This window comes from Ostrea edulis, chromosome 1 (assembly GCF_947568905.1).
Source record: "Ostrea edulis chromosome 1, xbOstEdul1.1, whole genome shotgun sequence".
Taxonomy (NCBI): domain Eukaryota; kingdom Metazoa; phylum Mollusca; class Bivalvia; order Ostreida; family Ostreidae; genus Ostrea; species Ostrea edulis.
In genome coordinates this window covers 61,072,097-61,089,504 of record NC_079164.1, presented here as the reverse complement: position 1 = coordinate 61,089,504, position 17,408 = coordinate 61,072,097, and the positions used below count along the sequence as shown (strand labels likewise).

At 35.0% G+C, this 17,408-nt stretch overlaps 1 protein-coding gene across 2 annotated transcripts in view; it reads right to left on the bottom strand.

Annotated features, from left to right (window-relative positions):
* Window positions 1-15,047, bottom strand: part of LOC125648792 (C-Maf-inducing protein-like) — a 61,756-nt gene extending 46,709 nt beyond the window's left edge. For both annotated transcript variants that reach the window (XR_008800314.1, XM_056155700.1), the window contains exons 1-2: window positions 14,420-15,047; window positions 4,715-4,843 (exon numbers count right to left, since the gene is read on the bottom strand). Coding sequence is in view for 1 of the 2 variants with exons in the window: in XM_056155700.1 (XP_056011675.1) it covers window positions 4,715-4,843; window positions 14,420-14,779 (489 nt within the window). In the remaining variant the exon portion in view is untranslated. The remainder of the gene's footprint in view (window positions 1-4,714; window positions 4,844-14,419) is intronic.
* Between the last annotated feature and the right edge of the window lie 2,361 nt (window positions 15,048-17,408).

The window sequence follows — 17,408 nt, the reverse complement described above, 5'->3', positions numbered from 1 at the left end:
ACTCCAACTTCCTTACGTGTAGATTAAAACATAACGATAAATAAAATTGATTGATTAAAACAAAGTCTTGTGATTTCCACTATAAATTTGATCATTTTTATTGATTTTTTTCTTCTTTCCGAAATGCACCCGTGATATGTTTGACAGAATATATTAAGGCCTAGTTGTAAATGATACATCATAACTAAACTTAATTTATCTAATCCAAAATAATTGCATTGTATATTTTAAAAGAAACAACAACGCTAATTACGGATGTTTATTAAAAGTAATAACATTACCAAATAGTGTTTATAGACAGCAACCCTATATAAACATTATTTACTCGCAATCACAGATCGTTTCAAACTTGCTGTCTTTGCTACATTTGGGTATTTACATCGCTATTTTGGTATTTACATCACTATTTGTATGCACTGGTGGCTAAAGCATACAAGACTCAGGAAATTTGTCAACATTGAAATAAATGTTATTCAGGGTAAATAAATTATAGGCCCCTAAAAGCCGAGTTTTTGAAAATATCTCAAACATTACTTTCACAACAAGTTGATTGATGAAGGTCACATATGACGTCACTGCATCATATGACTACCTAACTAAATAACTAGGCTTTTTGTAATCGGGGCTTTGATTTAAGTCCGTATTGTGGTTGATTATCGAAATATTTCGGCGAACGAACTATTAGAATTTCTATAAGCATAAGGAAGACAAAATGCATATAATTTTGTATACTTTAAAAACATGAGGTGTGTCCTCTAACACTATATGACTATTTTGGACCTTGAGGTTGCAAAATTCACAATTTTGTTAATCCTTTCAGCTTTTCCTAAATATGCATTTAGTATTGTATTTCCTATTTCACAAGTTGGAAAGTGGGCAGTTTAAAAATAACCTCAAACTGTTACTAAAATGTGTAATCCTCCAACTATTCAGAGACAAGAAATGTTTGTAAAACAAATATGACACCCCCATGCAAAATTGAAAAGGGTTATACACATGCATCATTTGATATAGTAGTGCCAAAACAATTCAAGACATTAAGTAGACAACATTTTTCTACATTCAGAGTGAATTGATCCTTGACCTTTGACCAGGTGACCTAAAAATCAATAGAAGTCATCAACTCCTTAGGATGTACCAGTGTACCAAGTTTGGTGTCAATCAAACAAATGCTTCTTAAAATACAGGAGACAATACATTACTATGTCCAGTTTACTCTTGACCTCTGACCATGTGAACTCAAACTGAACAAAGGTTATTTACTCCTTAGGATGTACCAATGTACCAAGTTTGATGTCCATCAAGCATACAATTTTTAATTAAAGTTGTATGGTCCGAATTTGAAAGATTTTTTCCATTTTGTAAAAACGCTGTTAAATCACACATGTACGTATTTATGAAGCTGTACGGCTTGAGCAATTGGTTACCTGGATGACTAAGGTAACCTTAAGAAGATTTTGGTGCTTTAAGTTATATATAATATATGTAATATTGCAACCAAAGATTGATGACAAAAACAACAGACAGCACTTACATGTGTTTGAAGAGCTAATTAAATATATAGTCTAATTTGGTTCATTTTGTTTTAATCGTGTGAACAATATTATATAAAATTTTCAATAAACCTACATTCGTCTGCCATTATAAAATACAAAAATATGTTGTTTCCAGCTTTTAACTGCCATATAAGGTCATGCATATGCAACACCACACTGGCACAGATAAGAGTTCCAGGATGCCTGCCCTTTACCATAAACTGACACAAATAGAATGGTCTAACAGAACACACCTGAATCATTATTTTAACTAAGAAGAGGTTTCAAATTTGAAAAATTTCAGTTTTGGAAATTAAATCCCCCCCCCCCCCTCCAATTGATGGAAATTTCTTTGATATGACACACTATACACAGTGTATGAAGAGAGGATTCATTTTGAGGTACTGCTCCTTGCCTTGAAACATTGCATGTATAATAGGAGAAAACAGATTGATGAAAAATACACTAATGATAGACACTATGGAAATAATGGTTAAATTGAAAGAGTTTTCGCTTGGTCAATCAGTTTATCATCGTCGATTCTCTCTCGAGGGAGTGTGTGTGGACTCAAAACCGTGGTTTGCGATGATGCAAGTTTATGTACCTGTAGATTATTTGTGAGTGAAGTGTGCAGTCATTTGTGAGTGAGATTCATTACTTAAAGATGTAATATGAATGCCCCTAAATGTTATTACAGCTGTTTGTAGAAAATTCTTACTACATCATACATGTACTATTGAAAACACCTTGTTACAAGAATTTCAAATATTAAATACCTAAACTTATAATAAAACTTATACTTATAATTTCAAAGTTATAAATGGGTTAATGCTTAAAGTCAATAAGTGAAAAAATAAGGCTCAGTTGGAAAGACATTGTCATATGGGTCAAACCGAAAACATTGCACCCATTCGCTTTCACTTATAGGTCAAAATTATCTTCAATAATTGAGTGGTTGAAAATGTTACAATATCATTAAAATGGCCCCAATGGAAAGGTCTTGCCACAGGAATTACATCAACTTCTCACTTGCTGTTCAAAAATAGTTCGTCCAAATAAGACTGGAAACAATGTCGGTTGATGGAGTGGGACAGCACACAATTACAGAGTTCCTGAAATATGCCGGTCCACCTAGCATCCCTGATACATTTTTCACATGATCAATAAAAGTTAAATTTTATCAGTCCAATTGTCTGGCAGATTTTAAATCATGATATGTTTAATTTGACCTCAAAATCAATAAACATTTTTACAGTTACAAAATGAGCATAAATACATGATTTTTCAGTCTGGAATTGTGTGTACCCAATTTATACATGCATTTTATATAAAGGATATCTATATTGTGTGTTTTGATATTTGGTTTATCCGAGTGGATATGGTGTATTTATTCGCAAGGCTTGCTGAGCGAATAAATACACAATATCAACGAGTTGGATAAACAAAATATCAAACTACGCAATTATAGATGTTCTATTTATCTCATGTCTTCTTTTCACTTAATTTTGAGATGATCGCCAGTGTTGTAGAAACAGCTGATTGAATTTGTTTTGAATCCGTGGCTCAGACGTCGTGCTTATCAGTCTTCTTTACGCGGTTTATAATCCATTCATATTACAGTACAAAAGGACATTTTTATAAAAGAAACCATCCATGAAAATTGTTTTAGAAGGGATTATAGTTTATAATTAATAATGGTTTTGCCATTCCAACAAAGTAACAACTATTAACCGAGTATAATTTTTTTGACATAGGCCCGACCTTCTGATGAAAGTTTGATGTTGTCGTCTTTTTGAAATACACATGTGTAACAACGATCAATGAAAGTGATATTTTAATGCAACGTTATTAGAATGTTCAAAAGTTTACAATGAAAAGAAGAAGTGTTTGTGCATTTGGATTTTATTCACGTGGTTTCTTTGGATCTGAGGATGAGAGGAAATCCTGAGGCAATTTAGGCCTAAGTAAGTAAAGCTGTTGACATTTATTAGGCCTACATTCAATATGGCTCCAGAGAAGAGATTGTGCTTCTGAATACTTGGTACCGCAGTATGTCGAGGTACTTTTGATTATGCTTGTCCAGTAGGCGGTTGATTCCTTGTCGATGATAATAGTGTGATCATAATTTTTGAGTAGTTACTGATTGAGTTGGCATTTTTAAGGCCGGTAACTTCCATTATATGCCAGTGGGGGCAACATCAATTTAATTTTGCTATAAAAGAAATTCTAAATGAATACAGAATAACAAGTTATACGCTTTATTTCATGCGTCCATATGCATAAACACAGAAAATATGTCATCCAAGCGGGGACAGTGTCAAAAGTAGTTCGGACCGGAAGTGCTTTATCAAACGGGCGTGTGATAAAGCTGATGTTTTATCTCACTTTCAATATACACCACACGTATGAGATAAATAGGACAATCTAACTCACTTTATAGCATTTTGATTTAGACTTATACTCTTTTAAAACCAATGATTACCTTAAATTTAAAATGGCAAACATATAATCATTAATGGTGGTAATTCTGTGACCTGTTTCAAAGAGTGACCTGGACTACCAAGATTCTGTGGCTTAAAAGACAAGTGAAAGAAAAGAATAGACACCTACATGTATTGCATACTAGCATTAGAATTTCCTCAATTGTCTACCATAACATCAATCTAACAATTAAGACAGACAAATTGACAATAGGCAAAAATAATCCGGAGTTCTTGAAATCTAATATTGTGGTACCAGACATTTCAACATTTTCATCAGTCCAGAAAATGAAACGTACTGGGGACTTTTCCAGTCTGAGGAAATTTTAACCAGTCAAATCCTTCAGACTGATAAATTTCAAGAGCATTAAGTGATCCCTATTTGCCTACCATGCTTGCAGGCAACTAAAAAATCATGCAATCTTTTATTCACATTTTGAACGATCTAAACATGAATCCCATCAGCCATATTGTGGCATGCATTTTGGAATTTGAATTAGGAACCCTTAAATTACCAGCTTACCTTATTAGGCAATATCATTTGATAAAAACCAATGGAGGACTACCTCCATATTCAACCTACCTCTGAGGCCCCCTGTCACAGCAGGCCTAAATTTTGCAGCCCTTCACCAGCAATGGTAACGTCTTATGAGTGAAAAATTATCGAGAGGGACGTTAAACAATATACAATCAACCTACCTGAATGAGAAGGGAGCCATCTGGTACAGTTATTCTTATACAGAACTTCTGACCCGCATCCCATCGTGAAATGATGTGCACATCTTCGATGCTAGAGTAAGGTATCGGGTTTTCCATCATGCCGTATGCCTAAAAACAAAGATGTAGCTAGTTCTCAATGTGCATCTATATAAAAGTGAAATCTCAACTAAACATTCATTATGTAAACTTATTGAATTGAAATTATAATACCATACCCACAGATCACTTACATCTATATTTTGCTATTATTCAATTTTATTTACAGCAATTAATAAAAAATTATTCAAATATATACATGTATATTAATTCTCCAATATACTCCCAACATCATTACTTATCAATTAGTGAATGCAATATTCTTCCTAAAGGGCTTGAAAGTTTAATGTCGCAATCCTGAATAACCTTAATCATTTTTTTAATACATAGGTCATACATTCTTTTAATAATAGTTTTCCTTTTAGTATTCAGTTTCCACCAAGAAAACAACTAATTGACATATACCTCAAAGATATCAGGTCGCAGAAGATAAAAGAAATCACTCTTCATTTTAGATCAGATCACACAAATGATATTTTGTATATTCCTTCAGAAAGAAGATTTAATTAATTTAATTCTGAATATTTTCACTGGACATTTGGACTGAAAGCACCATTACTGTTATCAAACTTATGAAAAATCCGACAGTTTCACTCTGTAAGAAACCTTTGTGACAAATAATGACTTTCATTTCATCAAAGTTATGGCCTGGAACAGATATTTCTACCACACCAAAACCAGGTCATGGAAATGGTCAAGTTGGACATTCATGTCAAGATTAACCACTTCCAAATGACCTTGTTTCAGGTCAGACTTACACAGTCTGATCTAAATATAGATCTGGAACTTTTGTGTCATGTCTAAAGTTCTATCGCCTGTCCCACACTTACAGAATTGCTGCGCATACTGCATTGTTGCATATGCTGCTTTGGTGCTGCAAGTATACTTTATTTGCACTGTAGATATGAAGTACAACTGCAGCACAGTATGGGATAGTGTACTGCCAGGTAGCATATGCTGATTTTGTACTGCATCTGTACAGAAAGTGTACTGCAATAACAGTTAACTTTTTTCTCTCTTTTGCCAGGAAACTTTATGTGCTGATTATGTGCTGCAATTTAACTAACTTGTACAGCAAAATCTTAAACAGATTCTCACAGGGCTGCATTTTTTAATTCTTTCTGATGTTCATTGCAGGGCTCGAAATTAACATATATGCCCATCAGTCTGTGACTGGTTAAAAGTTTGGCGGACTGACTGGCATTTTGTTTTAGTCAATGCGATGGGACTAAAGCATCATTTTGGAAAATATACTTATAAAATCTTATACATACATTTGGCATGCTTTGGTCTGTAGATATCAGACGAATTTGATTCGCAAATATAAATCCCACATAAGTGTTAAAATATTGTCTGAGGCATATTGAGTTAAATTTCATTTTAATAACATTAACGAAATATGTCTAATTAGTTCTGGAAAACTCTGTTGGACTGGTAAATTTTTCTGCAGACTGGTTGAAATTATACCCCATAAGTCCAGCTGGACTGGTAACATAAAAAGTTAGCTTCAAGCCCTGCATTGTGATGATGACACTAAGAGCTGGTATGTGTACTGCTTTTGTGCTGGATTATCTTTTTTAAAATTAAATCCAGTGAATCTTAAGGTCGCGTTCAGTGAAAATCAAAAATCAAGAAGTCTGATGGGCTTGTATACTTTGTAAGTCACATTAAATAAAATGTTGGATGTAGATATTCTACACATCTTATTAGAATAAATTTACCATCAGAATAAAAATAAATCGATAATTAGCGCATAAAGTATTTGTTTGGACATTGTGGTTTGTTTATTTTCTGAAGTAAAGAACGATAACTATACTTGAAATTGTCAGCGACTTTTATTTTGTAATCGATTAGTAGCATCATAGAGCTCTAAACGACCGCAACAATCGATCATCAGCGACAATCGTTTCATCACTAATTAATAGTGCTGGGTATAGTGATGAAACGATGGTCGGCGATGATAGATTGTCGGTCGTTCAGAGACCTCCGATGCTACTTATCGATTACAAAATAAAAGTCGCCGACATTGTTGACCAAACAAAATCTGAAAATCACTTCAACTTTGTTCAAATTTTATTTTCTGTATGTCAAACCCGATCAAAAATAGGCAAACAAAATGGTGGGAGATATGAAGGACGGTAACAATAACGGCATTCAGCAGTCAAATAAATGAGTCTATCTCTTATATCTTTAATACATTGAGATTATAAATAAATTCCATTACTTGATATATTGAAATTTTGATTTGTTCACCTGTGAACAAATGAAACAGAATTCAAATGTTGTTTCCATTCATTTAATGATTCTGTTATCTATTTTGAGGGGAAAACACTTAAATGCCAATTCCGATTATAATCGATTATATGTGTCCAATTATTGCCGATAATCGATTATGGTTTTTGGTCCGGTTGCCCATCACTAGTGCTGGGTATTGCGACCCAAAAGTCGTATTGCGATATATTGCAATTTATTAAATTTTGTATTGCAATATATCACAATATTATAACAATCTTTATGAAATAAAAGAAAAACAGTTATCTTCTGATATTTCTTTAATTCTACTTGAAATACTATTAATAAACATTGACAAATGAATAGCTGAATCAAGAAATGGTTCAAGTTAATAGATTTTTAGGCTATTTGTTCAGTTATTGCTAGAGCTCTTGAGTTTTTCCTAGGATATTTGAATTCAAATCCACCACTAATCATTGCGGAAAGTGAAACAGGATTCAGAGGAGGCAGTGATTTTTTTTGGTTTTTCAAACTACCTTTTGAATTGGGAAAAATTAGCGACATTTTCCTCAAATTGGGAAAAATCACTCATAGTAAATTAAAATGGTAAAGATGCATAAAATAATCAAATTTTTGTTTGAGGTTTATTTCAGATCTGATTTAAAATCATAAAAGAAATATGTATTGGAAGTCACACCTTGTATTAATATCATTAACTTTTTCTAAGAAGCACTTATTGTCTAATATCATAAAGAAAATAATAAATTATTAATTCACCAGCAATTGTACCCATAATCTTGTAAATATTATATTAATAATCAAGTTTCCAGAATGTCTCTCCTGTTTGTATTTTTCGGATTTTAGTAAAACCCTATACTGTTGGCCACTTCCTGTTATTAGCCTGACCCTACATATAATGGCGGTCAAACATGAAAGTGTCAACAATATGGCTTGATGTGTATCTGGAAACTATATACTTCGCTGCATATCTGCTTATATGGATGCCTTCATTGTTTTACATATTCTTTACAAAAGCTTTTTGCATGTGCAGTGGTTTGGAGAATAAAACTGAAGAAAAAAACGTATTTACTCTTTGTCAGCAATATACGGTAACCCTTTTTTTTTTTAAATGGCCTAATTTCCCTAGATAAAAAATTGGGGAAAACACATAGATATAATTGGGAAAAATTAGCTAATTTTTGTGAGGAGAAACAGCCGAATATCAGTGGCATTTTGGCCCAAAAAAAATCACTGGGAGGGGGTCGGGTCGGGTCGATTCTAACTGTTTTACTTTGGGTTCGGGTATTTCGGTTCGAGTCTATATAACTATTTTAAAAATCTAATATACAGTTAAAATCAAAAACCTTTATTGTATTTTGTTACAACAATTACTCTGGAACGTGGACTGAGGTTTAGACTATGGTACTAGAAACAGCATTGTCACTTCTACTCATTTCCATCCATGCTTTCAATGTTTTGGTCATTGACGATGTTGATCCTGTAGCGTATTTTCAATGCGTCTGTCATATATATTACATATACTGTCATTATTTACAGTTTTGTCCACAATGCCATCATTTAACAATTGATCAAAATACAGCCACCTTTGAGGATTTTGACGACATTTCATTTAAACCGATTTCTAATAATGATTTTATTTTAAAATCAAACCCCAACCGAAATACAGAAAAATGGAACTGAACCCGACCCGAACAACACGACCCGCGGTTTTCGGTTATTTCGGGTACCCGTTGCAGCCCTACTGCCTGTGGGAAAATGTTCCCCATTTTGCATTTTATGTAATTATCTTTTTAGTATAATATTCTAATGCGCACCTAATTGACTGACACTAAACAAACAAGTTGGATTGGGACACTGAACTCGGTGGTATCATCTCGGTTCACTAGAGCGTAACATTCTACCTAGATTTTTTCCTACTACGAATTTTAATTAATAAACAATATTAGGGCTTCTAAGTAAAATTATGATTTTTACTCAGAGTCGAAGACGCGTCCGCGGGACTCGTCATATCAGACAAACGAATATCAGACAAATGAATTTTCTGCGTCTAGGACACAAATTCTTGCGTTAGTGACAACCCTGGATTTTAATGACAATAATGATGCTTTTTATCAAATGAGAGATGTTCAGGAACTTTCTAACAGTGATTTTTCTACATATTTTTACAAGGGTCCTGTGGCTTTTGAATTGGGAAAAATTGTCGACATTTCAGTCAAATTGGGAAAAATCAATTTTATCGTAAATAAGTTTTAATATCATATCAAACATTATATTATCTTTACAGATCATCATTCCCATAACTCTTTGTTAAGTCGTGTATATAATTCACATCGAATGTTTATTTTTATCAAACATGTTTTTCTTTCATAATTTTATTATTGGGGAAAAATGCAAGCTAAATTGGGAAAAATTGGCAATTATTAGGAGGGGAAAGGGCCAAAATTCGGACCCAAAATGGGCCTAAAAAATCACTGTAACAAAGCATATAAAATGTTCATGGACTTGATGTGAACTCATAATAAAATTGAAACAGTAAAACATTTTTTCTGGTGGTTTGATGTGAGAATCAGTAAAAACAAGAGGTACTGTGAGCAATGCTCACTAAAAATACCCCCCGCTTACCCCAATCTCCCAAAGGGTGTTGGTAATAGGTATAAACTACCTCTTTTTTGAGTGTAAAAAACAAATGGCATGACAAACCTTGGGTATTCTCATTTGTAGGGAGAAATGGATTATCTAGGAACACAGCATCTCCATGCGATGAAAAAAGCCGTTAAAGAATTTAAATGGAAACCATATTGCTACTTCGATGTCCAGTGCACGTGACCTTTGACTTTTTGACCCCAAAATCGATAGGGAACATCTTCATCCCATGGGTAGTCCATATGTATGATATGGTGACTGTAGGTGGAAAGGATAACGCTTTAGAGCCCGGAAACCATATTGCTACTTCAATGTCCAGTGCGCTTGACCTTTGACCCCAAAATCGATAGGGAACATCTTCATCCCATGGGTAGTCCATATATATGATATGATGACGGTAGGTGGAAAGGATAATGCTTTAGAGCCCGGAAACCATTGCGTCTACAGACGGACGGGCAGACAGACGGAAAACCCGATTCCAGTATACCCCCCCCCCCCCCAACTTGTTGCGGGGGGTATAATAAGCTGAATTTGGGTATCAAATTTTATTAACTTAAAGAAAGTTGGTAAATGTCTAGAATAATCGAAAATATTGCGGGAGTGATCACTCCCATATTTGCACCATTACGGAGATCCTAAGGAGTTGTAGCCATCTCCCCCCCCCCCCCCCCCCCCCCTGAAAAAATCGGAGAGGACTACATTATTGCAGCTAACATGGGCCCTAAGGTTTCAAATGTTAACCACAACCCTGGCTGATGTTGGGAGAGGGGATAATGAGAATGTAAGTTTGGAAAGAGAGAATGCTGTAGATAGAAGTGCTGAAAAGAAAATGAAAATTCAAAAAATGAGGGAGTAGAGGGTAGGGGTGAGACTGAAACCATTCCCAATGCCAAAAACCATTGATTTTTCCCAATTTTGAGACTAAAAATTTCCAATTTACTTGCCGAAAAATAGACTGCTGACATCATAATTTACTTAGTCTGAAACGTTGTACAAGTTAATTAAAATGTTCACTTCCGGTATTAAATCGAAAGTACAGATCATGACAGTGTGCGTGTTTGTAGAGCTACGACGATTCTAAAACGAGCCTACGATTCCTTATGCTTCACAATAGCAAATATTACCGTAAAAAAGTTTGTAAAGAGATGACAACTTCTTGTTTTGTTCTCTTTTTTCTTTTCTTTTAGTTGAAATCATTGGCCGATACATTTGTAGAAAATTTCCAATTTGTTCGATTTTGATGCTATTTTTCCCAATTGAATGGGTACCAGTACCAGTGGGTAGAAAAAAAATCGCTGAAAGTGAATATATGATAGAGGATGAAGGTATAGTGTATGAAAGATTGAATGGGAAGTGCTGGAAGGAAAATGAAAATTCAAAAAACGAGGGTGTAGAGTGAAGGGGTGAGACTGAAAGTGAATATATGATATCTAGAGGATGAAGGTATATAGCAGGGCTCGAAATTAGCGAGAAATACTTGCAAAATGCGAGGACATTTGAAACAAGAGGCCCATGGGCCACATCGCTCACCTGAGTCACCTTGGTCCATATCAGAAGATTTTCCATATCTATTTGCATGTAAAACCGTAGTCCCTATTATGGCCCCAAACCTACCCCTGGAGGCCATGGTTTTTGCAAACTTGAATCTACAATATGTTAGAAAGCTTTCATGTAAATATGAACTTCTTTGGCCCAATGGTTCTTGAGAAGAAGATTTTTAAAGATTTTCCCTATATATTTGTATGTAAAATTTTGATCCCCTATTGTGGCCCCATCCTACCCCAGGGGGGCATGATTTCAACAAACCTGAATCTGAACTATATCAGAAAGCTTTCATATAAATCTCAGCTTTTCTGGCTTAGTGGTTCTGGGAAGAAGATTTTTAAAGATTTTTTCTATATATTTGTATGTAAAACTTTGACCCCCTATTGTGGCCCCATCCGACCCCCGGGGGCCATGATCTTAGCAATTTATAATCTGCACTATATCAGGAAGCTTTCATATAAATCTCAGCTTTTCTGGCTCAGTGGTTCTTGAGAAGAAGATTTTTAAAGATTTTCCCTATATATTTGTATGTAAAACTTTGATCCCCTATTGTGGCCCCATCCAACCCCCGGGGGCCATGATTTTAACAATTTAGAATCTGCATTATATAAGGAAGCTTTCATATAAATCTCAGCTTTTCTGGCTTAGTGGTTCTTGAGAAGAAGATTTTTAAAGATTTTCCCTATATATCTGTATGTAAAATTTTTACCCCCTATTGTGGCCCCATCCGACCCCCGGGGGCCATGATTTTAACAATTTAGAATTTACATTATATAAGGAAGCTTTCATATAAATCTCAGCTTTTCTGGCTTAGTGGTTCTTGAGAAGAAGATTTTTAAAGATTTTCCCTATATATTTGTATGTAAAACTTTGACCCCCTATTGTGGCCCCATCCAACCCCCGGGGGCCATGATTTTAACAATTTAGAATTTGCATTATATAAGGAAACTTTCATATAAATCTCAGCTTTTCTGGCTCAGTGGTTCTTGAGAAGAAGATTTTTAAAGATTTTCCCTATATATTTGTATGTAAAACTTTGACCCCCTATTGTGGCCCCATCCAACCCCCGGGGGCCATGATTTTAACAATTTAGAATTTGCATTATATAAGGAAACTTTCATATAAATCTCAGCTTTTCTGGCTCAGTGGTTCTTGAGAAGAAGATTTTTAAAGATTTTCCCTATATATTTGTATGTAAAACTTTGACCCCCTATTGTGGCCCCATCCGACCCCCGGGGGCCATGATTTTAACAATTTAGAATCTGCACTACCTAATAAAGCTTATCTATAAATTTCATCTTTTCTGGCCCAGTGGTTCTTGAGAAGAAGATTTTTTAATGACCCTACCCTATTTTTACCTTTTCTTGATTATCTCCCCTTGGAAGGTGGCCTGGCCCTTTATTTTAACAATTTAGAATTCCCTTTACCTAAGGATGTTTTGTGCCAACTTTGGTTGAAATTGGCCCAGTGGTTGTTGAGAAGAAGTTGAAAATGTGAAAAGTTTACAGACGGACGGACGGACGCCGGAGTACGGGTGATCAGAAAAGCTCACTTGAGCTTTCAGCTCAAGTGAGCTAAAAATAGCGAGTAAAAATAGTGGACACTCGAAAATCTTGGCGAGTGGTGATTTACAAACAATGATCGTATCGTATCCGTTTTATACAGTGATGCACTATTCACTTTTCTTCAACTTGCACTCAGAATCAAACAAACGCTTACATGAACGACCAATTTCAACAACCGTTTCTATCCGGATTTTTACTATTATGATTTTTTAAAGAAACTCGGAATCAAACAAATGCTTCAGAGGTCGGACATCGCATTATGATGAAAAATATAGACATGTGGATGATCATGTGTCACGAGTCCTGTTCACTTATAGGGGTGATTAAACTGAATTCGAAGTATGAGGTTTTTGTTATTCATTTATCTAAAAAACAATCGGAGTCTATGTTTTACCAAGTCTTCCGGTAAGCTAGTCATTTTTATCAAAATCATAATGAGAATGTCCTATCTATTTACTGTCAAATTGAAGTTGAGTTGTGGTAATAACACGAGTGCACTGCTCACCGCGTAGACGATTATCAAAAAAGTTCATGGGGCTCGTGATCGTGCTGCTTATAAAACCACGAGTCTGGGATTCGCTTTGAAAAATCATCAGTGACAACCCTGATGTGGCATGAAAGTGAAAGACTGGATCTATACCCGCAGTAAACAGGTTATGGATTAGAGATGCGATAATCAAGAGACCTAAACATTGCACAATATGACTTACGTAACTTAGTGTCCTGTCCAAACGATGCCTGTTGACCCACTAGGCTCAGTAATGATAAGGGAAATCGTTGATTTAAAAAAAAACCATATGAAAAAGGAGCACTGCTTCATAATTTTTATTTTAGCTTGTAGGTTTCCATTTTAGCCTGTGGATTTTTTACCCACAGGCTAAAATTAGCCTGTGGTAGAAAAAGTTAATTTCGACCCCTGTATAGTGTATGAAAGATGGAATAGTATTGAAATAAAACAGCATGTTATTGTCATAAAAGTATTCTTTCTTATAAGTAAGTTAATGATATATTTGTCATGTTTGTTTAATATTTGCAGCTGTGGACCCCAAATATTTGTGTGCCACTGTAGGCAAGTAATGTTTGTCATGTTGGGGCCCGACATGGCCCCTAAACTTGTGACTGTTAATTTGCAATCGTGCTGTCAGGAAGCTACTAGATGTTCAGTGTTAAAGAAATATAAATTCAAAAAAATTTATCCAAACGGAGGGGGGGGGGGGGGGTGTTAAACATGTGATAAAAAGAATTTCCCATGGTTTGTGGTTTGATACCATGATTTATATCACACTTGTTGTGTGTCTTCTTCTATCCCTTTACCAAGGCTTGTGGAAAGAAAACACACACCGAGTTGAATATAAATCATGCATCAAACCACAAACCATGGCATGGGAGATCCTATATTTAATTCTAGCCCTGATAACTAGTCAAATATCCAATATTTTGATTGATATGTAATAGATTCTACACAAAATGAGAGTAAAACTCTATGATTCTGACATACATATAGAGGAGGAGATGTCCATAGCCATATATTATAAATATAAACAAATTAAGTTCTTTGTTTACATTATTTAAGACCACTTACGGTGCAAGAGCAAATCTCGTTTTTGTCCAACACAATACGATGACTTTCCCAACGCCGAAGATATTTGGAGTTCATTATTTTACTGACAATAGTTCTGGTGTGATTAAGACGACATATCTGTATATCTCCTTCATGAATTAGCTTGAAACGGGGTCCCTGGAAGGGCCTTGCCGAGGTGGACGATAGTTTCACACTATTCAAGCTTGTACCGCTGTCGTTTCGAATGAATGGTGCTGGTAATGGAGGTGTCTCCACTGTCAGCTCATCTCCGGAATCCTGCAAATAACCATTAACCTGTTCGTTAGTTATAAAAGGATCCGTGGAGCTGTTATCTTCACAAACGTCCTCGATCGTCGCCATGTTGCAGTAACGACTGGTGCTCGTCCCTTCTCTTTGACGTTGTACGCCAACCTCAGAAAAGACTACACCTGTTCTACAATAATTGTAAATACACGCCAGTTTGACTTTTTCTTCACTTATGTAAACAAACACATTCTGAGAAGCTAGTAAACCCTGTTAAATTGATACAGATAGCAATACAAATAGTTTCGAGAATTCCATTAAAAATGGCAAACACAGTCACGTGACTTTTTCCAAGTAGCTCTTCCGGAAAAGGCCGTGACGCGATCCGACGTCATCAATACAGCTCACGAAAATTTTTCTGATTCACTTGGCCTAAATGACAAAATTCTGGTTTATTGCATGTCATGTTTCTAATCTTAAAAATATATAACTCTGTATTTTCAGATAAAGCATTTTTTATTGTCCATCAGAACATGTTATGTGTTTACAATATGTACAAATCGATTATGATCTTCACTCTCGGTAAATACGTATTGTTGACACCAAATCGCATTGTTGCTTTTTCTTCTTCTTTTTATTTCTTTTTGTCAAAGTATTTGGATATTCAGAATTGTATTTAAAGCACAATATGCAGCTAATTAGTACAAATTTACGTAAAACGTATGATTCTCTCCCAACGAAGATTTTGTATTGATTTTAATTATATACTTCATTAAATTCTTATTACTTATATTTATCCAGCCTTCTATTTGAAATAGTTTGTACTTTTTGCATGATTTGCGACAAAAAATAGCGAGTTTGTTTGGATTTCACTACTGATTTTTATGTACATCTACTCTTGCTAGGACTTAGTGTTTTTATTTCTTCCTTCGTATCTGTATGTTCTTGCATGAAATCTTACTCTAAGTGAGCAGATCTCAGGATATTGCATGAAATCTTTATTTTATTTAGTCCCTACATCTTTTTTTTTAATCTGTGATATGTCTGTGTATATGTGTACATGCATTTTGATCTGTGATATGTCTGTGTATATGTGTACATGCATTTTAATCTGTGATATGTCTGTGTATATGTGTACATGCATTTTAATCTGTGATATGTCTGTGTATATGTGTACATGCATTTTAATCTGTGATATGTCTGTGTATATGTGTACATGCAATACGTCTTTTGTTTTGTCTTTGATATGTATGTCGGTCAAAAAGCTCAATGTACAGAGCTTACATGTTAACTTGTTGATTGTATAAAGTGCCGACTTAAAATAAAATTTAATTGCTTATTTACGAACATCTAACATTTATGATAAATGCACCGTGGTGAAGCTAGACTGCAGACTTAACATGCATTAAACAAAACATGCGACGAGAGGCATGCACATGATTCGAACCGAAAATATTCAAATTTTATTTTTCCATTTTGTAATGTTTTTAATGTTTAACTAAGTTATTTCGAATGGTCAGCAACAGTTTGAATATCATTTGTTGAGTTACAAGAGAGACTTAGTACTCACAATTCTTTGTTATGTAAACAAGGTTCGTGCCATATGTTTTTGTTTACATATAGATTGCTTAATAGAAAATAGAGATTTGACAAACACTAGAAAGTGTTTAATTGTGCTCAGAATTAATTTGTTAACTGAAGAAATATTCCCTTGTTACTCGACGACTGACATTCAACGCTTTGCTGACCATTCGAAATACCTTAGTTAAGCTTTGTAAACATCAACAGTGGGGGGGGGGGGGGGGGGGGGGGGGATAAAATTTGGAAATTTTCAGCTCAAATCGTGCACGTGCCCCTTAAATGACATTTTCTTTTTTTTTTTTTAATTAATTTCTCGATCTGAAAAGTTCTTACTGAAAACGCTAGAAAGATTTTTTTTTTTTTTTTAGAATGCGCTTACTAAAATTGGAAAAATATAATGCATGGTAAATGGAAATGACAATAATTATTCGCGTTTCTTTCTCTACCTTCCTTCACCTACATTTGATAAACTTGTGCAGTAAGCTGGTCCAGATAACGAACGGATGATAAAAGAAAAGTGGGGAGGCAGGGGAGATAAATCATAGCAGAGGCAGGTAGATATCTGTCTGACAGAAAAATTATTACTAAATTTCAATCAATTATTACTAAATGTACTTCATTTTCAGGCACATTGCGTCGTTTTTCAAAGTGGGGGAGGCAGCTGGAGGTTGTTGGAAGTTGACTTGTCCAAAATTCTTGACACGTATAAATAATAACTTGCCCTATCTTCAAAAATTCTAATTCATGGGAGGGGGAGGACTCCAGGGTCTTCATCAGCTAAAATTGCTTCAACACCCCCACCCCCGGCCTTTAATTTGATTTCTTAAATTAAATTCTTAAATCTCATCTTTCGCTACAGGGCTTCAGTTCATAACTTTCACGCTTACAGTCTTGTCATTCACTATTACTATCAAAAATAGTTGGGGAGGGCAATCACTCAATGAAAGGTGAAGATAACGAACAGTGATCAATTTCATAACTCCTACAAGCAATACAAAATAGATAGTTGGGCAAACACGGACCCCATGAGTGGCCATGACACACCAGAGGTGGGATCAGGTGCCTAGGAGGTGTAAACATCCCCTGTCAACCGGTCACACCCACCGTGAGCCCTATATCTTGATCAGGTAAACGGAGTTATCCATAGTCCAAATCAGTGTCCCAT